The sequence below is a fragment of the Nycticebus coucang genome, chromosome 14 (assembly GCF_027406575.1).
Source record: "Nycticebus coucang isolate mNycCou1 chromosome 14, mNycCou1.pri, whole genome shotgun sequence".
In the NCBI taxonomy this organism is placed as follows: Eukaryota; Metazoa; Chordata; class Mammalia; order Primates; family Lorisidae; genus Nycticebus; species Nycticebus coucang.
The window spans coordinates 34,431,399-34,452,347 of NC_069793.1; the positions used below are offsets into that span (position 1 = coordinate 34,431,399).

Genomic DNA, 20,949 nt, shown 5'->3' on the forward strand with positions numbered 1-20,949 from the left:
ATCACATTTAATCTTCACAGAACATTTGTATGGTTGGTATTCTTATCTCCATTTTAATAGATGAGAAAACTGAGATCAGATGGTTGCACTTGCCCAAAGTCATATTGCTAAGTACAAAGCAGGTGAGATTTGAATCCAGACCTGTTCAACTTTTAACTTTGCTTATTTAATCATCATACTGTGAAGATGTGTACATGCCACCTCCCTAGAGGTGACATAGAGCTAATCACTACAATCCCATTTCTTATATTGTTTTTCCTATAATTAATACCTTGCTCCCCTCTCAGAGTTATTATGAACTAATAAATGTGAGAATGTCAAGAGGTATGCAGACTTGTAACATTATCTATATTTAACCTGAAATTTCTCAGTCAGATAACAGATGTACACCACCAGAAGAGTGGTGCCTGACACCAAGTATGTGCTCAGCAAATATGTGCTGAATTACAAATACGAAACTTCTGCTACTAAAGATGCCTTTCTGTTTTCTGTTCTCACAAATGGAAATGGGAAGTAGAAAGAAAGCAAGCTGACCCTCTGTCAGCTTCCTGAGCAAAAGTCCCCGGAATCCACCAATTTCTCTGCCCCCCATGGAGGAAATTGCTTTACAGCCAAGGAGTACAATCTAATCCTCCAAATTCTTTCATCAAAAAAGCAAATTTTTCCATCCATGTTCCAGCTATATGGAGAGTTTTACACTGAAAAAAAAAAATATATGTATATATACAGAGAGAGACAGAATCTCACTGTGCCCTGGGGAAAGTCATGGTGTCATCATAGTTCACAGCAACTTTAAACTCTTGGGCTCCAGTGATCCTCTTGCTCAGCTTCCTCAGTAGCTGGGACTATAGGCGCCCACCACAATGCCTGGCTAGTTTTTCTATTTTTCCTAGAGACAGGGTCTTGCTCTTGCTTAGGATGGTCTCAAACTCCTGAGGTCCAACAATCTGCCCACCTCCATCTCCCAGAGTGTGAGGATTATAGGCATGAGCCACTGTGCCTGGCCTACACTGAATAATTTTTTTATGATACGTAATGATACGTCGTCATTATAGAAAAAGTAAAAAATAATAGAGAAATAGAAAGAAAGGGAAAAAAATCATCTGTAATGACCCTGTCCAAGATAGCCATTAGACATATTGGTGTGATTCTTTTTTTCTAAGCATTTTTTACATGCTTGGATTTATGCTAATAGAAAAGATAATACTTAGCATACATTTTCTCCTAAAGTTGCAAACCCTTCATGAATGCTCCTTCATAATTCAACTGATAAATAGTTCAGCACTTGCTCTGTGCCAGGTGATGGGGACACAGTAGTGACCCAGACTGAAGTCATTGAACTTCTAATAGATCTTATATTTAATGACTGCATAGTCCTTCATTCTCCATTTCTTTAGGGGTCTATTTTTTTAAATTTTTATTTATTCAGTTATTTTTATTGTATCGAGGGTACAAAGAATTAGGGTATAATGTTTGCATTTTATAGGTAAAGTCCTTCTTATAAGTGTGTCCTGCCCCCAAGAGATGTGCCATACTCCCTAACATTGTGTCCATTAATTGGGAGCACACTCATCCCCTCCCCCACCCTCATTCTCTTACCCCCTACCTTGAATCTATTTGAGTTTTTCTCTTATGTGAGTGGGTCTTAGATCATCTTCTGGCTTCAGGTTAGTATTGAGTACATTGGATTCTTGCTTCTCCATTCTTGTGATACTTTACTAAGAAGAATGTGTTTCAGCTCTATCCAGGTTAATACATAAGATGTAAAGTCTCCATCTTTCTTTACGGCTGAATACTATCTTAGCATGGATGTGGAGAGAAGGGAACACTTACACTGCTGGTGAGACTGCAAACTAATTCAACCTTTTTAGAAGGAAGTATGGAGAACCCTCAAAGAACTCCAATTACCCCTCCCATTTGATCTTGCAATCCCATTACTAGGCATCTACCCAGAAGAAAAATAATCATTTTATCATAAGGACTTTTGCACTAGACTGTTTATTGCAGCTCAATTTACAATTGCCAAAATATGGAAACAACCTAACTACCCATAACCCAGGAATGGATTAATAAGCTGTGGTATGTGTATAGCATGGAATACTATTTTGGAGGTCTGTTTTTCCAGTGGCAGCAAAATCCTCCCCACTATGTCCCTTTAATGCCCCAGAATATTAAATAATATGCAAAAGAAACCACCTTTGACAACATAAATGTATAACACTCACCCAAATGCATTCTAAACCAAATCGAATATGATAAAGTTGTATATTATCCTCTATTTAGAGGCAGAGATTTCATCAATCAGTCCTTATTCATTAACATCAATTCTTGAGAGTTCACGAGGTAACAAGACAAAATTCATCTAATCCTGAATCTACTTTTTTTCCTCTTTCTCTTACTCTTTTGGGAAATCTAAGTTAGAAAAACAGTCTCTACCTGCTTGGTTCTGTGACATGTCTAAAGGGCAGGAAAAGGGGAAGGGGAGGCACAGGTGTTCTCTGCTGAGTTTCCTGAGTATTTGTCAATCTTCCCACCTCTTCCCCACCCCCAGAGGCTTGTCCAGGCAAGTGACCGACACTGCCCTCGCAGGCTCCGTCTCTAGTAGGATGTGGTTCTGTGTTTTGTGGTCCTGGTCTGAGCTGCAGAGCCTTACTAGGGAATGCACAGCAGGAAATGAAAGTATCCCCCCTTCTCCAGTCCTGCCCCAGTCACCATCTGACCTTGGGGGCCCTTTCCATTCAGAACAGCTGGATTAATTCTCACATCGCTCTGATTTTCCCTGAGCTCTTCTGAAATTAGGTTATTTAGAAAAGAGGGCCAAAGCTTGAAGATGTCCATCCAGGGCAACTTTTACCTATGAATTGAAAGGCTGTGGATATGTCCTGGAAACTCTATTCAAATTTGTATTCTCAGCATCGCCCTGGCCAGAACCTCACTCCTAATAGACATCCTGGTGATGTCTATTGAATGAGTATGTGCCCGGGAAGTGCCTCACCAACTCTTCCTCGCTGGGCTTACCCCCAGTAACCATGCTCTTCAGAAACAAAGGAACAGGGATCACGATCTGTATTATCCTGTGGCAAAGTTTAGTGCCTGGCACCTCCAGGGCATTCAGAAATTTTAGATTAAAAAAAAAAAAAAAAGAATGCTGTGTGCCCAACCATGGAGTATCATTCAGCCATAAAAAGCAATGCATTTCTAACACATGTATAACATGGAGAGCCTTTACAACATCATGCTACACATACATGAACTAAGAAGACGCAAAAGGTCAATTACTGTCAGATTCATTGAGACACAAAGTACAGTGATGGTTACTAGGGCTAGGGGAGTGGAGGTGAGCGCTTAACGGGTTCAGAGCTTCTATTTGGGGTAATGAAATCTTGGAGACGGGGAGTGGTGCACAACATTGTGAATGTTCTTAGTATCACTGAGTTATACACTTAACACGGTTAAAATGTATAATTGTGTATTGTGTATATTTTACTACAAGAGAAGAAGATGATCACCACCAAAAAAAAGGAAATAAAAAAAGACAAATGCTGCTTTTCTTTCGTTCTACCTACTTCTTTTCTTGCCATCTATTAAGCCATCTCTCCTTTTCTTTCTTTTTCTTTTTTTTTTCTTGCAGTTCTGGCCGGGGCTGGGTTTGAACCCGCCACCTCCGGCATATGGGGCCAGCGCCCTACCCCTTTGAGCCACAGGTGCCTCCCAGCCATCTCTCCTTTTCTTTCAAACCTGGACAATGGGGCTGTGATGCTGCTCTGTGGGGAATTCTCCCAGGCAGGGGCTGGACATCAGGGTGCCTCACTGGGGGCTACTCAGTCATCAGGGCTTTAGGTCTGAGCAGGACCAGTTCTTGTCTAACTGAGGGCACCCTAGTACCTTGTCCTGATTTCCTCAGCAGCAAAAGGGACAAAGAACCACTTCTGTAAGCACGAGGCCATGTCCAAAACCAATGTCACCTGCCCACCGAGACAGAAGCCCTGTCGGCTCTCTTTGCATGTGGATGGGTGTGGTCTCCCTCACAGCGGGTGGGAGGAAGCAGATGGAAAAGTATTCCTCTTCCCATTATGAACTTGTTTACAAGATTAAAGGAGCTGTGCTTTGGAAGGCAGACACTATTATTTTTAATAATTCAGAGCACACCAGGTTCGAAAACAGGTCATGGTGTCTTTTGTTTCTTGGTTCTAAGACAAATTCTGCTTCTACCACCTCCTTTTCAATAGGGGAAAAGAAAATGGGTAACAGAGGCTTAATTCTGACACTTGTTCTTCATTAGCTACACAAAAGGGGACACAGTTGGTGTGTTTGTTTGCCCAGACTGCACTCTGCCCTGTGGTTAGGAAGCCCCCACGCTTAGTTCATGAGGCTCCCGCAGGTGACTACCTCGGGCATGATTTCTTCTTTTTCCCTCCATGACACACAGACCACATTATTCGCTCAGGCCTGCCCTTTATCAAAACAGTATCCTTTTCATCCCAGGGACCTCATCATGAAAGACCAAGCGACAAAATCATAGTGAAGAGATGGGACTTGACAGCTGGTGAGAGCGAAGCTGGCACTGGCCTTTGGAGGCAGCCGAGCCCAGGGTTGGGGCCGGGCAGGCTTCCCAAGCAGCTGCACAGGGGTTCAACTCTTGCCCTGAAGTTTAGTTTTCCCTCTCTCTCCTAGCAATGTCAATTGGTGTGTGTGTCTCTCTGCCGAGCAGGGTGCAAAGTTGCTCTGTGGGCTAAGGCAAGACGTCTTTTTAATTGCACAGAAGAGTGACTTCCTGGCTGCCAGGTGGAGGGACTTGGGGGTGGTGGGGAGAAGGCTGCCTTCTTAAACAAAATCCAGAGCTAAGAAGGGAAAGCAAGTCAGGGAGAGGAGGGAGCAGGGGCAGGTATCTGCCTTTCATCTGGATATTCAGGACGACACATGTGGTGCCAGGGAAACTGCTATTTCTAACTGACGGGGAAGCTTTGCAGTCAAGGGAGGGCTGAGCTGTCAGGTGAGCTAGAGATCAAGAATGATCATGACAGCTTCATGGCATGTGAAAGGCACTGGGAAGTGCGGTATGATTTTAACCAGTGGTGGTTAAATTAGCTTCTCTTGGACCTGGTGTGATGTGCAGTCGGAGAGGGGCCACTGGCGGCTGAGAGTGCCAGGTGTGAAGAAGGTTGCACTTCGGAAGGGCTACCATGTAGAAAAAGAAGTGCATGTGAAAATTGGCTCCCACTTTCTGAGTTTTGCTTAATGGAGGTGCCAGGCAGCAGTGATGCATTAATTAGTAGCTTGTCAATTCCTCCAGTGAACCTCTCTGTGCCCCCTATTATAAATATTCCAAGGACCCAAAGTAACCCTCTCTCTGAACTTCCCCAATTTAAGATCTTGTCAAAATCTAACCACCTGTGCCAGTCGGCTAAGCAGCCTTGACTAACCATTTCGCCCTGTGCGCTCACATTCTCCGGGATTGTCTATGCGAGACTGAGCCAGTGAGTGAGCGAATGCCTTTCTGAAAAACTTCCACTCAAAAGTGAACTGAGGAAGCACCTTTTAATAAGTAATCAGTTGGAGGAAATCTAGCTCTGTCTAGCCATCTAGACAGAGCCTATTCATTGGTGCAGGAGGGTCTCTGATTTGATGGAGCTGTTGTTTGGGAAATTCTAGAAAGAAAAAATAACATGAGCAATTCTGTTTATGCCCGTGTTGGGAATGTGTGTCATGTATAAATTAAAAACTGCATATTAGCATTCTTTGCCAGTATTTTGCCAAAAATTTCACTTAAGTTAGTTCACTGTATCCACCAACACAGGTGTTCTGTTTTAATTTGGAAGATGAGGTAGCTGAATTCAGAGAAGCCAATTATTGACAGGTCTGGAACTTGAACATGGATCTGTTTGACTCCTTAATCCATGGTCTTCACCACTGCCTCCAAAATAAGAATGGCCCATGTTTACAGTGCCTCTGGATCCTCCTGGCACCAAGAGGCACCAACCAGCCTGCCAGCTCACAAGTCTGGGTGTTACCTGAGCCCTTGAACTTTTCCTCTCACAGCTTCTGTACAGAAACCCAGCGGAACTGCCCGGGGTCTTACAATCCTTAGTCACTGCAGACGGTGCCCCAGAAATTCTAAGAATAAGAACCTGAGTCTTTGAGATACAGCCAGCTCAGGATCTGTGCGTCCACTGAGAACTTGTAGGCACTGACCTGTAACACTAGTAGCCCTCCAGAACACAACAAGCACCAACTTCCAGCTTCCAAATCCTGCTTTTCTAGGACAAGCCCAGCCTCCACCGAAGGTCGTAGGGGAGTAAACAGCCAGCCATTCACCTATTGGAACCTCCCCGGATTTACAGCCTGGCAACTCCCTTCTGCCTGCACCACCCCTCTGTGTACTGCAAACATAGATGACCTTTGCATTGACTTCATCTCAACATCCGTATAGAAAACCTGTTGTGTATTGAAATCATTTGGAACAAGTTCTGCCTATGGTAACTCCTTTAGCCCTTGCCCCTAGAATTCTAACCCAGAGAGGCCAAGTGCCTATAATTTCAAGAGCAAAGAGGAGAGTGCCTTGAAAGCATCCCCAGCTTCTATCCCTCTTCCGTCTGGTGGCTTCAGGCAGATGGAGTCGCTCCCCTTCCTTGCAGGCTTTTCTAATCCCTTCCAAGGAGGAGGTGGGTTGCATGCTCAGTTTGGCCCACTGGCAATAGGGTGCTTTGCAGGATATTTTCTTACGAGTTGGTTCCCATGTGGTATTTGTTAGTCACAGCTAATTATTAAGTCCTTGGCCAAGGCAATAGACATTGTTCCCTTGGATCTTTCCCTCCTCTCTTCCCCCTTCACTCCCCATTGCTACAAGACAAAGCCTATTGTGGGGCTCTGGAGGTTGGCCCTGCACATATTTTCCAGTGAACCCCTGATGGGCCCACTGCTGGGGTTTCATGTTTCAGGTTGAAACTCAGCTGGGTAAAGCATTATTCACCGATGCTGACTCGTTCAGCCTCTGCCCTGTACAGATATTTCTCCCACACTGGACTTGGTCCCTCATGGGCAATTTGGGTAATTCACTGAAAGCGATTCACAGCAATTACTGAGAGTATTGATAATCTGCACAAAATTATAAAATGTTAGGATATTTAGATCATGAAAGATCATCAAGTGCCAGGTTTGGCCAGCTGTGCTCAGAGTTGCAGGTTACTAAAAAGGAGGGGTCTGAGGGAGTGAGTCTTCTCTCCTTCCCAGCTCCAGGGAGGGGTCTGAGGGAGTGAGTCTCTCCTTCCCAGCTCCAGGGAAGAGTACTTTCAGCTGCTCTCACCTTGGGCTTCTGCAAGAGTTTTCTACACCCTGTAAGCAATCTTGATATCGAGCAGTCAAGTCCAACCACTGTATTTCTCAGATAAGGAAACAGAACCAAGGAGGATCCTTCTCTTACATAGGGTCCAAGTGAGTTAGTAGATTAATGCTGGAGTGAAAATTGGCACACACGTGTCTCCCCACTTCTCTATGCCCCATATTTGCCATGCTGGGATAATTCTAGACAGCACCCATCACTGTCTTGCTTTTCCTATTGTCTACCACTGTCTTGTGGAACAACCTTGCCTAGAGGATATAGAGAATGGAAACCCCCAGAAAAGATCATATTACACCATTTTTTTTTTTTTGAGACAGAGTCTCACTATGTTGCTCAGTAGAGTGCTATGGCATCACAGCTCACAGCAACCTCAAACTCTTGGGCTTAAGCGATTCTCTTGCCTCAGCCTCCCAAGTAGCTGGGACTACAGGTGCCCACCACAATGCCCAGCTATTTGTTGTTGTTGCTGTTGTCAGGGTTGTTTAGCAGGCCAAGGCTGGGTTCGAACCCGCCAGCCTCAGTGTATGTGGCATGTGCCACAACCCCTGTGCTACAGGCGCCGAGCCTTCACCATGTTTTTACTAAGGGTCGCCTCCATTGCACATTTGCATTGCCCTTTCTGGAGTCATACTGCACACACAGCCTAAGAAATTGTATGGAGCAGCCATGCTTTTACTTTGCATATGTGTGAGCCAAAAGTGAAATTGGACATAAGCTCTTAGTCACGATTGTGCAAAAGTAGAAAACAGGCCTTGGAGCCAGTGGATCAGGGCTCTCACTTATTGGTCCTGGGAACATGAACAAGTTCCTTGGTATCACCAATCTTCAGGTTTTTATCTAAAAAGTAGAGCTGAGAATACCTAGCTTAAAGGTTGCTGTGAAGAATTAAATTCCATAATCTATGTCAAAGTTCTCTGTAAACATAGCAGGGACTTGAGAAGATGTACCTTTTCCTGTTCCTTCACTGTGCTCACCCTCATATGCATATAGATTTGAGTCAAACTAGAAACCAGACATTTTTTTCAGCTGTTACCCTTAACTTGGACATTTCTGGATTTTGTCATCAAACTTAACGTTAAGCAAATGAAATTTGGGGTGTCTGTACACCATAGGATTTGTCTTATCTTTTACAGAGTACTTACAAAACAGTGTGTCCTGGGGGGATATGGCTGTGGGGTTCCAAGTGAAAATTCTCCATGGGAAAACTGGAAAGACTGAAAAAATTAAGTCCTGTTCCTTTGACTCTAGAAGCCTCTTGTGTCTTATGGGTTCAGAAGCTGATTGTTCTCAGAAAATCAGTAAAATCAGAGCCCCTCTTTGTACCAATTATTTGGCTGTACTTGGAACGCTTTCAAATCCTTCTTCATTGGCCATCCAGACAAGAACCATAGGCCCAGAAACTTGTTTTCAAAATCTAGGAAAACAGATGTTTTTGCTTATTTTTGTCTCTGTCTCTCTTTGGCTGAAAGGCTCATAGAATTTTCATTGGGTTCTGAAGTGTCTTCTTTTTTCATATTTTACTTTTAATACAAATCTTGAAGAAGGGTCATTATAAAATTAAAGGGAAGGATGAGCATCCCAAACTCGGAAGGCTGTCCTTTAGACGCTAACGGAAATGTCTACAAACCTGAAGGCAGGGAGTCGTAGAAGAATAACAGAGCGTAGGACTGCCTAGTCGTGCTCTAACGGGGTCCAGCTGGCATTATCCCCAGGCCTGTGGTGCCCCGTACCTCCCTGACAGACTGGGGTAAGAAAGTGAGCGCTTTCTTCTCCTCAAATGATTCCAAAAGCATTGCATCTAGCTCAGCAGACAGCCTGGCTTGGCAGGGTCGTGCTGACCCGGGATATGCCAGGAACCACGTAAGGCCCAGAGCCTGCACAGTCCCTGTATTTTATAGCCAATGTAGGCATCATAGGTACTGTATTAGTTTTCTGTTTCTCCTATAAATCACCTCAAATTTAGTGGCATCAAACAATGCATACTTATCTTACATATATGTTGATCAAAAGTCTAACATGGGTCTCACCAGACTAAAATGCAGGTATCAGCAGGGCTGTCTTCCTCTCTGAAGGCTCTCTGGGAGGATTTATTTCCTTTCCTTACCTTTCCCAGCTTCGGCAGGCTGTGCACATCACTTGGACATGGCTTCTTCCATCTCCAAAGCCTGCAAGAGCAGGTTGAGTCCCTCTCACATTTTATCACTTTGATCGTCTTCTCCCACCTCCCTCTTTGCACTTTTAGGGATCCTTGTGGTTACATTGCACCCACCTGGATAACACAGCATATGCATCCTATTTTATAGTCAGCTGAGTCCCATCAGGGACCTTAATTCCCTTTGCCATGTAAAGTAACATATTCACAAGGTTCCAGGGATTAGGACATGGACATTGGGGGTGGAGGTGGGGATGGAGGCATCATTGGTATACTGCATACAATTACTATATTCATTAAGACTCTTTTGGTTTAAGAAACAGGACCTAGCTCAATTTAATGAAGAGAAAAGGACTCTTCATTGGCTCTTATACTAGTAAGGAAAAGCTCCACTGGCTTCAGACACAGCTGGATCTGTATGTCCAATGGTATCATCAGAGCCTTCTCTTTCTTGTCTTGGGGTTCTTCGTGGTGGTTTGATTCTCAAGAAGAGGCTATCTGCATGATAGCTAAGATACCTCCTAGGCAATTCCAGGCTTACTGAGGTCTTGAGACTCAGCATCCCAGAAAGGAAACCATGACCTCTTTTTAGGATGACCCCCACTGACGCAAGTTGGGTCACCTGTGCACCATTCAGGAAGACACCATACTTGCCTCAACTAGAGCAGAGAACACACACTGAGTGGGAGAAGAAGGGTTCCTCAAAAAGAAAATCAGATATTGTCACCAAAAGAAGGGAGGGAAACACAACAGGTGCCTGCCCCACCCTGTTAGAACTAGATTTCAGGACCAAGGAATTGATACGTTATTTCACTTTAGAGCTTATTTGGCTTCAAGTAAGAAGATACTCAAGCCTGAAAGAGAACAGAAATGTCTCACACAAGGTGAATAGTAAGTTAATTAAGACAGTATATGAGAGGAGGGATTGTTTGGTGGGCAAACACAGATTTTGGAACCAGACTTCATGGGATTCTATCCAAGTTATTAGTTGTATTTACCCGACCCCTCTCTGCCTCAGTTTCTTCATTTTTAGACATTTTTATTATTATTATTAAATCATAGCCATGTACATTAGTGCAATCATGAGACACCATACACTGGTTCTACATTTAGTAAGTTTCATATGTACCCTTGTAAGATGCACCGTAGGTGTGATCCCACCAATTACCCTCCCTCCGCCCATCTTTCCCCCTCCCCTTTCCCCTTTCCTCATATTCTTAGGTTATAACTGGGTTATAGCTTTCATATGAAACCTATAAATTAGTTTCATAGTAGGGCTGAGTACATTGGATACTTTTTCTTCCATTCTTGAGATACTTTACTAAGAAGAAAATGTTCCAGCTCCATCCATGTAAACACGAAAGAGGTAAAGTCTCCATCTTTCTTTAAAGCTGCATAATATTCCATGGTGTACATATACCATTTATATGTACATAAACCACTTTATATCAAAGTGACAATGATAATAGTACTCACCTCATGAGTTTGCTTTGAGGTTTAAATGTGTTAATACAAATAAAGTGCTTAGAATAGTACCTTAACACAAAGTAAGCACTAAATAAACAAGAGCTATAATAATGTTTAGTCTCAATATATTATTATTGTTAGCACAAGTGAGCACCTTTTTTTTTTTTGTGAGCACCTTTTTTATCTCATAGCTCACTGGAACCTATAGTTAAAATTCTGCGGTACGCTTAAATTATGTTGATCAAAAAAGAGAGTAAAAAAGATATATTTACTGTGCTTTAAACTTATTTAGAAAGTAACTTAATTAGTGATTTTTAAAATTTTTTGTGGCATACCTAAGATTCTATCACAGCACACCTGTGTACCGCTGCACAGAGGTTGAAAATCATTGGCTTTGAGACTTGGAGAGTGGTTAGGAAGCAAGACAGATACTTTCTTTTCTATCTGTAGCCACACAGTCCCTTTCCTCTGGAATTTTCTCTCTCCACCACCCCAGTAGGAACTGAGGTTTCCATCTGCCGTGTGGATTTTCACGTGACTTTCAGTTGATGCTTCCTTCTACCTCAGGCCACGACCATGCAATCTACCACCAAATGAATAGTGTGGTAGTGTTTCTTAGTTCAAATTCTTGAGGGAATCTGATCAGTCTGGCCAAAGACTGTCCATAGGATCAGCTGTGACTGACAAGGTTAGGGTCCCTTGTACAGAAGGTTATTTACCTCTTTCATTTGGCATGGAAGAAGGGGCAGCTTTACTCTGAAGGGGACAGTTGGACCTAACTGGAAAATTGACTTGCTTTTTACATGTCTGTCCTAGCAAACTGGAATTGTCACACAGAACAAAAGAACGATTTCAGAGGATACTGGTTATATCTAGATGTTTGGAGCTAGGACAATACTGAGAACTGCTTAGATCTAATGAGCTTTAGCCTGTGATATTCATAGAGAAAAATCGATCATCCTTCCATTACCTGTGTTATAAACAGATGTGTTCAGCATGAATTAGAAGTGCTCTTGGGATGGATGAAGACTCCATTCCCTTCTACACAGAGCTTCAATCTCAGAAACTCACTCCTGGAGCAGAAGTTCCTATGATGGTGAATGCTCACGTTCATCATCAAAGGAGAGGACCTCAGAGTGACCGACCAGGGATGTCCCCCAAATCTTCTCATTGGTGGCAGAAGAAAAAAGTTCACATTTGCTTTTTTTGTTCACTGTATTCCTTCTCACTTTTCAAAGTCCCCATAATTTTCTGAAATCTCAGTCCAGGGTATTCAAACCATCTCAATGGATAGAGGTTTCAGTCTCTGAGCCCTTGTGCATTTCTCCAAGGATTCTTTATAAGAATCTTTCTGGTGAAGCAGTTCTATAGTGATGGGGAGGGGGAAGGCGTGCTGTAGAATTTCTAAGCTCTGAGGCACTACAGGACGGGTGGAAACACTTTGGATCAGGGTGGCATATCTTAGAAAATACTGAGATTTGTGGGAAGACGAAGCATTGTCAAGATTTTGATAGAGGCTTGCTGGGACGGTCTCCCCTGTAAAGCCTCCTCTGCCCCTTTCTAGTGGAATAATTCGCAGGCTTCACGCTTGCTTTCACATGCATTGGTTTTGAAGCAGTCAACAAAAAAGCATCCTGCTGCCAGGGCCAACCATCAAAAAGAGAAAAGAGAGCAACACAAACCGTGGGGGAATGTGTGAGAGAGAAATATTGCAGCACGGAGACGTGGCTCTGCTGGCCTGATACCATGTGCATTATCTCCCCCAAAGGACCCCGTGGTTTAATGGATGGGGCTTTAACCTGCCCAGAGGTCAGTCTCTGCTGGACAAGTGGAACCTCATCCCTGAGGGCATCGACATACTCATGACACATGGACCTCCTCTAGGTAAGTGAAGCAAAGGTTGTCCTTTGTCATCGCAGAGGCCTTTTTTCCCAAGCATAATGAATAATGCTTCAGGGACATAATCATTTTCCTCCAAAAAAAAAAAAAAGTGAATACAGAAAGAGAAGTCAATGTCTTTAAAGAAACGCAGTGGGATAATTAAACTCAGCAGTTCTGCTGGGCTTACAGGTGTTCTTAAAATTAAATTTTTTGATTTAGTTGAGTCAGGGAAAAATCAAATGAGTATGGCGCACCACAGTCTTTTGAGCTCTTGATAATTTATTTTAAAAACTATATTCACTTTGGAGTAAAAGGGGTGGGGTACAGAATGGAAAGAAGATGGAGGCCTCCCAATCACAGGGCTTTTGAATGGCAGTGAAATAATGAAAATTTTTGTTCAAAGGAGCTCATTTTCCTTTTCCATATAATGCTGGAACCTGCAGGATCTTTACAGTTTTACATGTGAGCTGATTATTTCAGAAAAGAATCTTTTATTTTTAAACTAAGGTATTTCAGTAAGGACTTAGGCTGAAAGTTACTTAAGGATACTACTCATCCTGTAGGCACATAGAGCCTACATCCAGGTTTGTATTATCTGTGTGCTTCAAAGCTGCCCCTAGTGATCCAGATTATGGGTCAGAAGATGATTATTTGACTTATTATCTTCTAATTATTCATGAGCTTATTATCTGTTTGGCTTACCCATCTTTCAACCAGGACTACCGCCTGGATCTCCTCATCTACTCACTATGCATTATGCCAGGACCCTTCCTATCCAACAATGGTGTGCTCAGGAAATTCAGATATTTCACTTTTAATAGTGGAATGTTTCCTGTGTTCTTTCCTTAAAAAAAAAAAAAAAGAAGAAAAAGACAGAGTCTCACTGTTGCCCTCAGTAGAGTGCCATTGCGTCACACAGTTCACAGCAACCTCCAACTCCTAGGCTTAGGCAATTCTCTTGCCTCAGCCTCCCGAGTAGCTAGAACCACAGGCGCCCACCACAATGCCTGGCTATTTTTTGTTGCAGTTTGGCAGGGGCCAGGTTTGAATATGCCACCCTTGGTATGTGGGGCCACGCCCTACCCACTGACCCACAGGCACGGCCCCCCTTGGTTCTTTCTTTCTTGTATTTTCTTGTGCTAGAAAATACATAACACAAAATCTACCCTATTCACAAATGTTTTAGTGTATCGTATTAGGAGTTTTTTTGGTCATTTTGGTTTGGAGAGATGAGGAAGATAATTAATACAATTATAAATCATTGCAGCCATTTTTCCTGGGCTTGAGTGTTGTTATCCACGTCACTTTCCTCATCTGTCAGCCTGAAAAATAAAGAAATTGAATATTCTCCTAGCACTTTGAGAAGCCCACATGGGAGGATCAATTAAGGCCAGGAGTTCAAGACCAGCCTGGACAATGTAGTGAGACCTTGTCTCTCCAAAAACTAAAATAAATAAATAAATAAATAAAATTAGCATGGCACGGTCATGCATTCTGGTAGTCCTAGCTACTTGGGAGGTTGAGGCAGGCGGCTGACTTGAACCCAGAAGTCTGAGGTTCCCTTAAACTATGAGTATTCTGCTGCACTTCAACCTGGACAACAGGATAAGACCCTGTCCCCAATAAAATGAAATTAAAAAGACCCTGTTCCAAAAATAAAAATTAATTAAAACAAATACATACCCCCTAATGCAAATTTAATCTTTGTAGAGATTTTCTCCTGCAAACCACATTGTCCTTTGCATATAAGGGAAGTGGTCCATGTTTCACAAAGAAACACTGGAAAGGAGAACCAGGGCAGAGGCTGCAGTAGCACATTTTAGTGATGGGGGAAGAAAAAAATCCATGTCTGATGTTGCAGATGTGGAATCTGCACAGATTTGCATGAGATTGGTAGTTTCTGACTTTTCCACATTTGAGAATGACCATTCCTAGGCCTTTTTTTCCTTGTCAATAGGACCCCATCCCATGTTTTTAAAGATTACACTTGCCAACCTTTCTCAAGTCATAATTAATGAAGTTCTCCATTTTACAGCTAGATTTACTAGTTAAATCCTTAAATTGCTAGCTAAATATTCTGATCCATGTGAGTTACCCAAGGAGAGTACCCAACAAAATTACCGTTCCAGCTATCCTGATCTTTTTGCTGCATGGCCTAGTTGGTTGCAGGCAAGAATTCCCTTGAGCTGTTTTTATTTTAAGGAACTTGGATATCATTGGCATAGAAACGTTTACACAGTTGGAATAGTATTTGGAATAAATGTTCCAATAGAATGATCAGTTCACAAACTTTATCAAATCTTTAATTTTGGTATAAAAGCAAGTGACAGTAATAGCCAGCCTGAGTTTTAGACTCCAAAGAATCCAGACACCTCAGGAACTCTTAATAGAGAGGCTACTTGTGTGTATAGCAGAGTGAGATCTATATGGAGAAGTTCCAAAGAATCCAGACACCTCAGGAACTCTTAATAGAGAGGCCACTTGTGTGTATAGCAGAGTGAGATCTATATGGAGAAGTTCCAAACTAAGAAGGTGGGCAAAGTTTTCATAAGATCATGTTGCACCTAAGTTAATACAGTTATTGGGATTCTTACAAAAATGCCATATTGGGAAGAGGACTGTGGAGATGGGCCTTGAATTCTTTCTTGCTGGTGAGGGAAGTCACAGTTCTGTGAGATTTTACTATGATGGCCTGAACAAGATGCTTTCTCAGGTGCCTCTATATGAAATGGAACGATTACCCCCTTCAAGAAAAGCACCCATGAGGTAATGTGCCAATCAGGATGCATTAAGGATCTTTTTTCTTAATTAAGTTTTGAAAACTGTGGCTGGAGTGTTGCTGGGGCCCTCGCTTCCCTTTCATCTGCTCTTCCCAATCTCTCTGGTCACTTCCTGGACCCCACCTAGCCAGATTCTAAATATTCTGCCACTTCACCCAACAAAGCAGAAAACTGTTCCTCTCTGCCTAGTCATTTCTAAATAGTAGAAATAACCTAATGGAGCTGTAGGATGGATTTTCTCAGGTTACAATTTAGCCTCTCATCCCACCTGCCTTTGTTATGGCCCATCCTGCTGAAGTATATGGATTCCATTCCAGGATGTAATCATCCAGATAGCTGACTTTTGCTGTAATTGATGTCAGTTTTTATGGATTTTCTTCATTAAGTGAAGAACTAAGTGGCTTTTATTTTAAAAGTAGTCAATTAGCCCCAGCTCACTGGATGCCACTGTGAGGTCACATTGTTGCCTATCGCTGGAAAGGAGACTAGAGGGACAAACTCGGCTTTCCAAAGCTATGGTCATCGGGAACCGCCAAGGGGTAAGAGTTGCTGTGTCTAAAGACAGTAAGGAATCTTGTGGCCCATTTAGAGGCTGCCCCCTCCCACCCTTCCTCTTTGGACATCGTTGAAGTAAACTGCTCCAAGAAAGATATAATAATAAAAAAAAAAGAAAGAAAAAGTAACTGAATTGAGAAAGAAAGAGATATTATGGGACTGCCGGGAATAAATGTCATTGAGCCCATGAAGAAGATTTGAAACCCATGGCTGAATAAATCATATCCCTCACAGGAAAAAAAAAAAATGTTAATTAACAGGAAGAAAAAAATGGAAAGCAAGGAAAAAAATTCAAGAATCTAAAGAAGACAAAGTGTCGAGTGAAAAGTTTCTTAAAAGCCATTGTAAGCTTTAATGGAGAGGCTAGGATTACAGATAATGTAATAAACCTTCCGTGAGTTATAGCTTCCTGAAAGTCTAAATGAAACCTTACCTGAAGAAAGAAAATTAGGTGTATTGATTGCGTTTTGCCCTTAGGTTTTCGAGACTGGGTTCCAAAGGAGCTTCAAAGAGTGGGCTGTGTGGAGCTGTTAAACACCGTCCAGAGGCGAGTCCGGCCCAAGCTCCACGTGTTCGGTGGAATCCATGAAGGTAAGGGCAGGAGACGGGAATTCACGGAGTGTCGAGTCACGGTGCACCATCTCGCTCTGTGGATAAGAGGAGACCTCAGCTAAGCTGGGAATAACTGGAGCCAAGGTTTTCAAACTTTTTAGCATTGGAACCCTTTTATAAACAAAATCTTATAAGAAACATCTGCATATAAAGCTGATAAATATGTTATATGGAACTGCTGCTCTCTTGCAAGCAGAGTGGAGAGTAGGAACCCCACTGGCCCCCTTACCTCAAACCCAGTACTTCCCCCCGCAGCTTCCAGAATCTTGGGGCTCTAATGAGGAATGTTGGATAACCCTCGTGGTAGGTCACCCTTGAGGTCTGTCAAGGACCTCTCTGTAAGAAAATTTGAAGAAATGGCTCGAATAGAAAAAGCTAAAGCTTCTATAGTCCCTTCCTCCCTATAAATATTGTGTTTCACACGGAATGCCCTTGTAGACCCAGGAAGACAGGGCCATCTCTGAAAAATAGCTTTAGACAGGCCTTGAAAGATAGATAACAGAAGTGGCAGGAACCCACACATTTGCAGGTGGACGTTTTCTTACTGACCTCAGAAAACTATTTCAGACTTCTCAGAAATCATCTGAGCTATTAGCTCACGCTGAGTTTAAATAGAATAATTAAATCTCCTCTAAATGGGAACTGGTCCAGTTACCATTTGCTGCCTTTTAAGGTAAGCTGAGTCAACTTCACAGAACCTGAAAGCCTCCCTGGAACCTTAAGTGCTCTGGGTTTAGTCTGCCCTGCCTTTCTTAAAGCTGGGCTAACTGGGCTTTGGGGCAGACACAAAGCCCTCTTTCAGCAGGCCTTAGGATTTCTGACCCTGCCAGACTTCCAGTGACACACTTATGTGCAGTGCTGTGTTTCCGATACTCTCAGGCTCCTGCCCACGGCTGCTCTCTAGAGTTATTTATGATTCTGCAGTCAAGTTGAGGTATTTAAGACTAGGGGGCTGACGAAGCAAAAAAACAAAGTTTGCTTTTCAAAGCTCACAAATCCAGTGGCTTCCCGGTTAGGCAGCTAATAAAGAGCATATTGAAAATCACCCTACTGAGGCCAGAGAAAATTCAGCTTGCTCCAAGAGCAGGGACCAGCTGAGCGGATAGAAAGCATGGTGCAGCTCCCAGAGAGAGAAGTCAGCCCACCTTCACTTGAGCTGTGCCCCCTGCAAAGGAGGGCACTTCTTGAAGGTACAATATGGGGGCAGGGAGGTTGTGGAAAGGGGAGACCAGAGAAAAGGGACCTCATCTCTAACCAGCATTTCTGGGGAGACCATTATCTTGAAACAGGTCAGATTTCCAGCAGCATGGCCATGAGTTTGCATTTCATCTTTTTAAAAAATCATTAATTAGATTTAAACTAGTCAATCAGGGAATTCCACTGAAGCCCCAAAATAATAAACGTACTTTAAAGGGAGGAGATCAGAGTCAAATAAACTTGTCTCACTTTTATTCACTTAAGACAACCAAAGAGGGCAGGGAAAGGGCAGATACCAACCTCTTGATAGAGAGAGAGATAACAAGACTTTATGACCCTTGAACTAAAAAGTGCAGATTTTAAATGCCTCTTTTCTTAAGAGATTTTTCCATTGATCCTCATTAAGCTCTCCACAGGCTGGCTTAGACAAATTTTAGCAAATGGGGGGAGGAGGGAGCCCTAGCAGTTATTTCTATAAGTCCTGGTCATTTTATTTTTTCATGGCTATATTTTTGTACACCATCAAGAGCCTGATGTCAAAATAGAATTATGAACTTAGTTGCAGATGCTGTAAATCAAATATCAGGTATCCAAGGAAATTTCAACACATGAAAAATTATAAAAAGAACATATATGGCCAAAGACCTAGGGTGGCTTTTTTAACTTTCTTCCAGGAAGTCGTGAGAGGTTTATATTGTATATGGGAAGTCTTTTTGTTTGATCTAGTGTCCAGGTACACTTAGCAAATGGTGTCCTATGATCATGTTTCTGCACATGGACATTTGCATTAAAGCCACGCAATTCGAGTAAGATTAAATCGCTTATGGTTAACTTTCATGAAGGCAATCTAGAGATTATTTCCTAGATAAGTAAGCTGAACATCCATTATCTGTCAGCTTCCTTTCCCTCCTCACCTGTCCCGAAGCCCTTTTGGAAATTTAGCTGTGTTTGCCCCTGCGGAACAATTCTTTTCTTACTCATTTCATTCCCTGGAACTCAATAGTGTAAATACAGGGCTTTGAAATGAAAATTCTATTTTAAAAAGGGAGAAGAATGTTTTCCTTATTCTTATCCATAACAAAATCACAGCCTTTCCTTGACAAGTTTGGTGTTTAAATTCGGGGGGGGGGGGGGGAAGTCACTCTTTGTTGAAGGAGAGGATGTTCTCCTTTAAAGAAAACAAAATAAAATTGGATAGTGGATCCTGAAAGTCAGCACATCCAGGAAGGCTCAAGTGAATTTCATCTCAGGGCCCACTGACAAAGGTGTTTTTGTGTTGTTGTATTTTGTTTTGTTTTGTTTTCCTTGCCCGACAACCCTACATTCCATCACCATCCATGGTGCATATTACAGTAAATGTGACATTTTCTCCCTACAGGTTATGGCATCATGACCGACGGTTATACAACGTACGTCAATGCCTCAACATGTACAGTCAGCTTTCAACCGACCAACCCTCCAATTATATTTGACCTTCCAAACCCACAGGGCTCCTGAAGCTCTAATGCTCTATTGGAATGTGAGGGAAGGTCTATAAACTGCCATTTTTCTAATTCTAAACTTACATTCTCTTACTTATTTCCAAGCCCTGTGAGTTCTTTTTGTAAATTGTTGGAACACAAACTATGCTAGAGGTTGTGCTTCTTCTTCTTTTTTTTTTTATTTTTATTTTTTTTAAATGGGGCATCCATTTGAAATCAAAGGAGCATTGTGAATTTGTAAAATGACTTCTGTTTTCTCAAAGGCCATGCCATTGTAAATTGTTAATGTTTGCCAAAGGACAGCCAAGCTTTCTTTTAAAAAAGTGATAAAAAGTCTTATTTTAAATATGCTTTAAGCTGGAAGAAAAAAATATATAAGAGACAGGTAGGCAATGTTTTAAAAACCAACCCAGATTTGCACAACGGTTTGAGAGTATTGTTTGAAATATTTTAATTTTTAATGTGTTGTTGTTGTTGTTTTCTTGGTAATGCTTTTTATTTTTGCAGACATGGCCCCGATTCATAGCAATCTCCTCGACAGAAGTATACGTGGAAGAGACTTCTCTTTACACTCTCACTAGAAAGCAAGCTGTGTCAAGGAAAGAAAACGGCCTTTGTTTAAAGGATGGCCTAGCTAGTGAGATTCCTATCGTGGTTACACAAGGTCTCATGGTTTGTTTCTTTTAAATTATTTTAGCTTTAAAAATACAGAAACGGAATCTGTTAAGAGCAGGTATTTCATACGGTTAAAAAAAAAAATGAGTGTGCAGACTCCTTTTCGATATGGGTTTATATATATAAGTATTTTTTGTGTAGGATGACTAAGGTAGGAGTTTAATATTGCCAAGGACAATACGACGGCAAAGGGACAGTAGAGCAGCGCTTCGGATGTCTGGGGGAACTGACACATTTTCTCAGAACTCGAGGTCTTAAAGAGCTTGAGTTAAATCTAGGTACAGTTACAGGCGTGTATAGACTTACATGGATGCCATGGAAGCTAACTAAAATAAGGCTTAGTTGTCCTTTCTATTTAAATGCCCTGGATTGTGTTCCTACTTCCTCTCCCCCCTCCCATTTTGCACTGTGTGTTGATGCAATCTTCGCTAGCACAAAATATTGTCGCTACTAGTCATTTCTGTTTTCCCATTGTAAATGCTGTTGAGCTTTATTCTATTTTACGTTATCTTGTTCATGACATTTAGGAAAGCAGTTGTTTCTTTAAATTTATTGTGATATTCTATAACTAGCGGCCTTTATATGCAAATAAAATTGCAAGTTTTTAAATCTGTGCCGTTTGGAGGGTTGGCTAGCGGGAGGTTGGTATTTTTGTCCTAAAGTGGGAGGGGGGGAATTATTCCTATGCCACGTTAGTGATCCCTTTCAGAAGAATTAGAATATGCGACTTTTTTTTTTTCTAATTTTCAATGAATTTTTATTACCCACCATTCATGGGCTGGCAGGTCGATCACGAAGGCACTCAGCGTA

General features: G+C 42.2%; 1 protein-coding gene across 4 annotated transcripts in view; it reads left to right on the top strand.

Moving 5' to 3' along the window:
* Positions 1-20,745, top strand: part of MPPED2 (metallophosphoesterase domain containing 2) — a 186,512-nt gene extending 165,767 nt beyond the window's left edge. For all 4 annotated transcript variants that reach the window (XM_053562054.1, XM_053562056.1, XM_053562055.1 and 1 more), the window contains exons 5-7: positions 12,727-12,842; positions 16,652-16,765; positions 19,362-20,745. In XM_053562054.1, the coding sequence (XP_053418029.1) occupies positions 12,727-12,842; positions 16,652-16,765; positions 19,362-19,480 (349 nt within the window). In that variant the 3' untranslated portion in view covers positions 19,481-20,745. The remainder of the gene's footprint in view (positions 1-12,726; positions 12,843-16,651; positions 16,766-19,361) is intronic.
* Positions 20,746-20,949: the final 204 nt, after the last annotated feature.